Source organism: Fringilla coelebs, assembly GCF_963513975.1.
Source record: "Fringilla coelebs genome assembly, chromosome: 4".
In the NCBI taxonomy this organism is placed as follows: Eukaryota; Metazoa; Chordata; class Aves; order Passeriformes; family Fringillidae; genus Fringilla; species Fringilla coelebs.
Window position 1 is genome coordinate 18,369,039 of NC_140032.1, and position 8,622 is coordinate 18,377,660.

The following is an 8,622-nucleotide window of genomic DNA, read 5'->3' on the forward strand; positions in this document are numbered from 1 at the left end:
CTAGCTTTAGCATTACTTCTAGAAGAATCAAATATTGTACAAGCTAGAAATCTATTCCTACTGTAAAATGCCAGGCAGGTACTGCAGAACCCAACAGGTTCATATTCTCCATATGGAAGTTACCCTAGGAACTAGGCTCCATTATGCCGCTCAGAAAGGTCTAAGAGTCTAATAGCATTTATCAGACAGCAACAAAGCTCTGGGCTTGGCTGATGAGCTAGCTATTCACCTTCTACACAGCTAGAGGTACCAGGCATACAAGTGCATGGTCAGACAGTAACATCACCAGCAGGAAAAAGAAATAAAGGTATAAAAGCAATTCAAGAATGGTAAAGCCAGGGTAAAATGCAACAACACACTTCACTAACGGTAGAATAAGTTATACTACTACCGTGCAGGTTTGGTTTGGTTTTTTGCAGTATTCTTTTGTATATGTATGTTTCTGAAGGATTTGTATCCTTCACTGGTATCCAGTTAAAGTGCAAATAAACCACACCAACAAAATCTATTCCACAACCATTTACCTAAACAGTATCATGTCAGCAGCTTCTGTAATACAGACCATCAAGTGTACCTACCCATACACTTCAGCCCCCATGAAGCAGCCCTGGTGCTAAAATGAATAGATAGATCCTCACTGCTGCCTACCCTTCCCACGTGTCAGAGCAAGCACTTCACCAGCCTTGTGAAGAACCAACCTTCCCACCTGCATTAATTTTAACTTGGATCAGTACCTCTGATCTGGCCTCCTAAACACTCCCTTGTAGCACTTATTTTCTGTGTTGGTAACTACTTGTGTGGGCTTAAAACAAACAAGAATACCTCATGAACAACAAGCAAATTAAATGGACTACAATTACAATTTATCGTGGAAAGTGCCATTAATCCTCCATTTCTCAGTTTCTTCACTGAACTCTTACAGCTTTTATACTGTACAAACAGAAGGGAAACCTATCAAGCTCTATGTTCCTTTCAGAAGTAAAAACTATTTGTGTGTTAATAAAAGGACTTGAGTCTATTTCTTTTTTCAAAAAACAGAAGAGAAGTGGGGCAACCAGATCCTACCACAGAAACACAACATACAACATGCCTTCAAACTTGCTCTCTAACACAATTATACAGCAGCACTTTCTTTCCCTGAAACTGTTTACCAGTCTTCCATTATTACTGAAGCTTTGCAGACACACACTCCCTTTGTCAACACGCAAAAAGAGCAACAACAGTTATGCTGCCATATTATTTCCTTAACTTTCTAAAAATGTGGCTTGGCAGTTCTTTACTTATAAACTGTCACATTTTAGCTGCTTTTTCATTATTGCACAGAGAAAACAGAACTTAAACACAAAAATTTACACTAAAGTAATAATTTAATCACATTTGTCTTACGCCTAAAACCTATAACAACCTTCATTATCAGAAGGGGGTTGCACTTTTTTGCTCTGCTTTTAAGTGCAAAAGTCTGGTCTGCTATTTGCTTTCACTTCCTTATGTTCACACACATAATATGAACATACACAGATGAACACAAAAGAAGCACTATAGCAATCACTAAATAAGCATGCTTTTTTTGATCTGAAATAATATAAAAAAGGAAACAAAGGACTCAAGGTAAACCACTGATCATCACAGTTTAAGGTCATCTAGGAGATCATTAGTATTCTTCCCCATTACTAAACATAGCAATATTTGATGCAAAAAAGGCAATACATCTAAAGGAATTTCTGTTATATATAGAAGTCAACCAAATTCAATTAGTCTGATTTATACATCCCACTAGATCACTAACTCTGATGTTACACAACTCAAATATATTTGAAAAGAAATTAACATATTTTAAAATAGTATGTATGGAATTCACAGAAACACTGTAACCAAAAACCTTCCATGCAATTTCTCTTTTTCCAAAATGTTTTTTACTTCACAGACAATACTTCAAGTCTGGAAGAAAACATGTCATGCAGATGTTTAAGGTTACACCAACAATTACGAACATGTTGGCCAAGTAGAGCTCATGTGTGGCACTGCTGCCAAGTAGAGCTACTAACAAAGGCCTCCATTAAAGAGGAACTGAAAAATACAGGTTCACTTGAAGTAACTTTCATATTTTGTCAGGTAGTCCAGCTCGGATGCAAGTTCTGAATGTGAAGTGGTAACCACGCAAAGAGCTCATCCGGCTTAATCCAGTTCCACAATCACCTAAACTGCAGAAAGGCACTCTCAGCACACAGGAAGACAGGTACACACACGCTTTTAACAAGACTCCACACATCCTCCTTATGGCCTTGCATTCGCTGCAAACCAAACTACTCTAAAATAAACCATTAGTATGACTCGCACTACATGAATTAAGATTGGAGGTCATCTAAGAAAAAGTCATGCTTAGTAATTATGCTTATAGTGAGTTTTTCTCAGTCCTATACCATTTAATGCTTTTACCAGCAGGAGAGGGAACAAAAAAGGGGCACAAGACCAACATTTCCACAGTTGTTAGGTGCCATAAAGGTCAATGTCTTCTAGTTTAACACCGGTGGGAACTCACTGCAGTACGTACAAAATGGTAGGACTAAGTGCAGAATAACTTTCATGATAAGTAAAAACAATGACAAATAAAGCCACACCAAAACTATAAAATCCACCAACATACAAACAAGGAAATACTGACCTGTGATTATCTTTACAACCAGCTGGAACAGTTGTACCACTTTTATTTAACGCCCCGTTTTGACATAACCACTTGATAATTTTACAAAAGCCTCTACGTACAGAAAAATTGTGTATGTACAACATTTCTGCAGACTCAGAGGAACTATCTCAACCTCTGGGAAATCCTACAAAAATGCATTAACTAACACAAATAGCTGCATATATTTTAGAAAACCTGATTATGGTGATCCTACAGACAGGAAGTAAGAGTTGAATAATAAACGCTTGTTTTGTTTAGCTGAGAAAAATGACTCAAACTCTAGGGGCTAAAAACTGAAGCTGTATAAGCTTACCTTAAAAAGGCAAGTTTTGCAAAGGCTGTTTGTCAGTGAATACTAACTGCTGCATTAGACTTAAGAGTTATCATAACCTTTGAGAACGGAAGGATATTTTTTCGATAAATAGTCTAAAACAACGCTGATGGACTTAAGCAATCGTTTAATTCACGGAAGTCTCCTGTGCTCCATAAAGAAGGCCAGATAAACACTGCACTTCTTTGTACTCCTGGAAACTTCAGAAATTTCCTTTCAAGAGCTGCCTGCCTTTCCTCTCTCTCCTGCGCAACTAGAGAAGAAAAGACTGTGCGTAAAGAAATCGCTAAAACAGCGCTGAATTTAAGGACAGCACCAGTGCATTGTCTGTGCTCCTGCAATTTCATTAACCTGAACAAAAATACGCTGAAGCGTGTGCAGTACAGTCCTAAAACTCCAACCTTTGCAAAACTAAGAAAAAAATAAACACTCCCTTGCCCCCTACCTCAAAACCCACCTCACCATCGACTCTTACTTCAAGCCAAGCACATCACCGAGGGTGACTGGGTGAAAGACGTTAACAAAGGAACAACGCTCCCACCGGTGCAGGCACTAATAACACGGGCTGCACAAACCTCGTGCTCACCTCTAGGCCCACATTTGCCAGACCTTTCAAGCCAAAGAATAAGTAAACAAATACAAAGGAAGTGAGGACAAGGAGTGGGAAGGGTGAACGTAAATATGAAGGCGAAGAACCGCAAACAAAGCGTGGCGCGGGGGCGCGGGCCCAGCAGCGCGCCACCCCCGCCACGGCCGCCCAGCCCAGCCCCTTTGCCCAGGCGGCCGGGCCGGCGCCTTCCTCCCTTCCCCCTCCCGGCGCCGCCGCAGGAGGCCGTCCCGCCCGCCCCGCCGCCATCCGCCGCCCCGAGAGGTCCTCCCGGCGGGGCGCCCGATTCCGAGCCAGGCCCAGCGCTCCGGGGAGCGGCGACGCTTCGGGGCCTGCTCGACCGAGGCGGAGTCGCTGCAGCCTCTCCCTGCCTCGCACGGCGGCCGCCCCGCGCCTCGGCGAGCTCCAGGCCCGGAGGTGCAGCCGGAGCCGGGGATGGGGCGCGGATGGCGCGGGAGCCGCCGCGACCCCCCCATCCGCCCCGCCGCGGGCCGCGCCGCCCGCGCCACCCCTCACCCGTCGGTAGTGCGTTTCTTGCTGGAGCTGTAATCGTCGCCCAGATCGAGGCGGTGGCGCTTGGACATGGCGATGGCGGTCGGTCTGGCTGGCGGTCGGACCGTCCGGGTGCGGCGGGCGGGTGCGCTGCGCTCCCTCCCCGAGCGGCGGCACGGCGAGGCACGGCCGACAAAATGGCGGCCGGAAGGAAGCGCCGGGACCGCGCGAGGCGCTGGCGCGCGGGCCCGTTGGCCGAAGCCTCCCCTGGGCGCGAGCCCGGCGGCCCCGCCCGCTGCGCGCGCTCCCGCGGCAGCGCGAGGGGAGCGGCTGAGGCGGTGCCGGGCAAGCCCCCGTGACGGGATCAACGGAGCACCGGGGTGTAAATGACCCCTGCGATCATCCAGTGCAAGCGTCCACCCAGCACTACCACTATAACCACTAAGTCACATCACCCGGTGCCAATTCCAAACACCTCGAATGCCTCGGGGGATGGTGACTCCAACACCTCCCTGCGCAGCTCATCCCAGTGCCTGAGCACCCTCACACTGAAAGATTTCTTTCTAATATCTAATCTGAATGTCCCTCGTCTCAGCTTGAGTCGATTTCCTCCGACCGTCTCGCTGCAGGCGCTGCAGAAGGGACCAGATCCCCCCTGGCTACAACCTCCTGCAGGGAGCCATGAGGTTCCCCCTGAGGCCCCTCCAGGCAGAAGAGCCCCAGCTCCCTGGGCCCTTCCTCATCAGACATGGTTTCCAGACCTTTCACAAGCTCTCTGCCCTTCTCTGATCACACTCCAGCACCTCACACAGTGCTGGAGGTGCAGCCTCAAATGCTCGTTCCCTGTCCCTCTTCAGTCCTTCCGCTCGAGGTTACAGCCTTTGCTCAGCTACTGGAATGAGCCCTGGCTCCTGCTGCCTGGAGCAAGGGTGCATTCACACAAACGGCTCAGCTAACACATGAAAATAGCCAGGAGATATCACCTAGCAGCAGTGACCTGTTCCACAAGTACAGCCAGCTCAGCAAGTGGGGCTTTGTCCATAGAATCAAGTTCCAAAGATTTGTTGGAATTATTTTAATATAGTTATTAAAGTATTTAATGTAGACAAATCCATAGGTTATTTTCTTTAATAGAAGAACATTTCTCTCCCTAGTTTTAGATAACATAGAAATATGGCACAAACAGCTCTACTGGAGTTCTAGATGTTAGTGTAATAAAAATAAGATTTTTCTGCCTAGAGTTGTCAACCAAAATAAATATTCCTGGAACTGGAGTTTGAACTTTTCCTGTGAAGCTGGAAGCAATTTTTTAAATTATACTACAAAAAACATTAGAATATCTATGCCAGAGGTTTCCAGAGGATAAACACTACAGAGTAATTCTCTATCCCAAATACCAAGCTTACTTGTTATGCTGTGGTAGTCTACACAGAGCTGCATTGGCTGAATACAGCTAGGGGAAGACTTTCTACATATCTTTCCAAGTGAGTTTTAAATTATGTCTATCTTAAACAAAAGCAAGTGTACATTGAAATAGAGTACTTGAATAGGACACATTTAAGAGGGGAAAAAAATATTGTGGTTAGGCCTGCCTGGAAAATGGGAAGAATGGGAAGAATATAAAAGCATTACATGCATTAGTTGGGATGAGAAGCTAGTGCTGGGAGGTTCTGAGAAGGCTGCAAGGGTGCAACAGTGGGAGCGTGGAGAACGCTGCAGCTCTGTTTCAGATCTTTATTTCTCCTTCCTGTGCACACCAGCATAAATCTACTTACGGTCGTGCTCTAGATTACCTATGGCCGATACCAGGGAATTTTCTGCTTTAGGAGGTAAGAAAAAAACAGGTGTCTCAGCTAGTATGAAATCTGAGGCTACAGCTCAGCAGAAAAGAGGGGAAGAAGATTGTGTGCTAGTTGGGGTGAACAACTACTTGTGTGCTATGCCCCAGGCATATCCCACAAACCAGTTCACTCTGTTAACAATTGTTAACTTCACAAACCTCTGAACTCATCCTCCATGCAACTGTGCTTTGAGCTATCTGACTGCATAATAACTGATCTGGTCCCACCCCAAAGGGTTTACAAAGTAAGAACTTCCTCCTGAAAGCACACACATGCCTTATTTTGCTAATGCAAATAATCCTTTTAACTTCAAAGGGATTAACAAGGAAGGAGTAGCAAAACTAAGCATGTAGGTAAGTGTTTGCAGGATCATTGCCTAAATATGAGACAAGAGAAAATAAGACTGGTAAGCACAAATTGACATAATGGCAAAGTGATAAGCATTACGTCAAAAGCCTAAAGGATGAAAGGAAAATGTAAAATAGGGCACATTTAAGCATATTTTCTGCCTTTTCAAAGGTATTTGTTAAGAAAGAGGTTTTTATTCCCCACCCCCCCCCCAAAGGCCTTTTATATCCATCGATAGAAGTAAAAATCTTGGGTTACTGAAACAAAACACATTTGTATGAACCTCCATTTGACTATCCAGTCTTCTACCCTCTGTTTCTTACTGCAGCATGATGGGAGGTGCAGGTTGGAGACACACACACTCATATGGTCCTTGTGACAAACAGCCTCGAGTTTATTCCCACAGCTCCTTCATAGGAGCTCCAATTTGCCTGGCTTACACATGTCATTCCACGAGGTCTTGGCACCATCCAGCTCTCTGACCAATGATACATCTGCATTTAGGGCTGAATGACACTGGCTGAGGGTCCCTGTGTAGATTTGGATCCAATATAAACTTGCCCACCTAGGGACTGTAATGCTACATCTTACCCTAGTTTTAAAATCGCTGGTATAAAAATCCTCTTAGCCAACTTTCAGTGAATATTTCTTTACATTTGGCACGGGCATATTTATTATGCTATTGGGGTTGAAAGGAGCATTAACACTTAAAACTGAAACAATGGCTTAGGGCAATAACATCATGTCTTATTTTTTTTCCTGATTGTGCATTGCCTTCTCTCTTAAAGAATAAGCATGGGTCTCAGACACGCTGGGATTCAGAGACCCTGGAACCCTCACCTGGGTGGTGTGAGGCTTCTGACAAAAAAGTCTAGTGTCACATTGTTACAGTTTAGGTTATTATTGCCTGAGGCTAATTGCTTCACCCCCTTCTAGAGATTACCGAGTCTGTAAAGCACATGAGATCTACCCAGTTTAGCTTCTTAGGCAAAACTCACCTTCTTCACTGGCTTAAGCTCTAACAGGGGATGGTGAAGAGAAACCACAAGCCTCTGTTGCAATGGAAGCCACACTGAGCAGAGTGTTAAGGCAAACAGCTAAGAAAGGTTAAATCTTCTAAAAGTTGTGAGTTAGAGCCCTAAAACCTGTGTAGTATTTATTTCTTTTATGATATGGCTAGTAGAGGACCCTAAACTAGAATGCCATGGACACACTTGTGCTGCCACTTTTTTTTTTTTTTTTAATAATTTCCTTTCTAAAAACACATTTAACTCCTATTTTTTAATAGATATACAAAACATTATACAAAAAATTTCCTGCAAATAAATTAAAATATTAAAATTAAATTCTTATTATAATTGCAATCGCTGTCTAAAAATTTTATGTATGTATATAAAAATGGGTAATACCCTGAGAAAATTATCCAGGAGTCTTAAATGCAAATGTGGCAAGCTCTCATTCTATCCTCCCCCACCAAGCCCATGTGAATAAATGGATATTATCCTCATGTTCTGTCATATCATCAGGGAAAGAATCCTTGAGACAAGAACCCACAATCAGAGCATGTTTAAAAAGTCAGACTTCCACATCGTTCAAATTAAAAATATGAAGATGAATACATCAACTGATCTCAATTTCTGCAGTGAAGAAAAGAGGCAGCTTCTCTGTAATTACAGAAGCTAAACTTTGCAACACTTCAAGTATATATAAATCAGGACTTTGAATTGCTCTGGGAAGTATGCTGTAGGAAGACAGCATGGCAACAGCACTATTGCCGTGACAGCAAACTTTATCAGCCATACAGACACACTTCTGAATTTTGTGAGTGGTTATTAAATATTATCCCATATAGAACACACCACTGTGACTGAATCTGCAGGTCAGAAAGGTCTGAATAACTTCAGTAAAGTTTCATAAAGAAGAAGAAAAAGAGAGAGAGGAAGAGAAAGATTGCAGCTTTTGTATCTACTAAAACATTAACCAGAGTGAAAAATCACTTTCTAAAACAAACCCCATTCTGTAGAAGGAAACATATTGTAGACAGCCAGCTGCTATTCTGAGCCCCTCAGTCACCTGTTAAGGCCTTTAATCCCCTCAGAGAAACCCTGCAAGAGCAGGTATTCATTATGTGCTTTGAATAGAAATCAAAGAAATAGTGTAAAAGCAAACCATCACCCTCAAGTAAATTAAATTATATGTCTAATTTATGTGAGTTACACAGAATTCACACATTGTTCTCATAACTTCCAGGTCTTCATGGTTAAAGTGGCATTGTTTAATGCCTTCTCCATTCGGAAACATCTGAAACTAAATGATAATA

General features: G+C 43.4%; 1 protein-coding gene across 1 annotated transcript in view; it reads right to left on the bottom strand.

Annotated features, from left to right (window-relative positions):
• The window catches only part of DHX15 (DEAH-box helicase 15), a 49,017-nt gene extending 44,713 nt beyond the window's left edge, over nucleotides 1-4,304 (bottom strand). Inside the window, exon 1 of the mRNA XM_084205283.1 lies at nucleotides 4,138-4,304. Coding sequence (XP_084061409.1) covers nucleotides 4,138-4,205 — 68 coding nt within the window. The 5' untranslated portion in view covers nucleotides 4,206-4,304. The remainder of the gene's footprint in view (nucleotides 1-4,137) is intronic.
• Nucleotides 4,305-8,622: the final 4,318 nt, after the last annotated feature.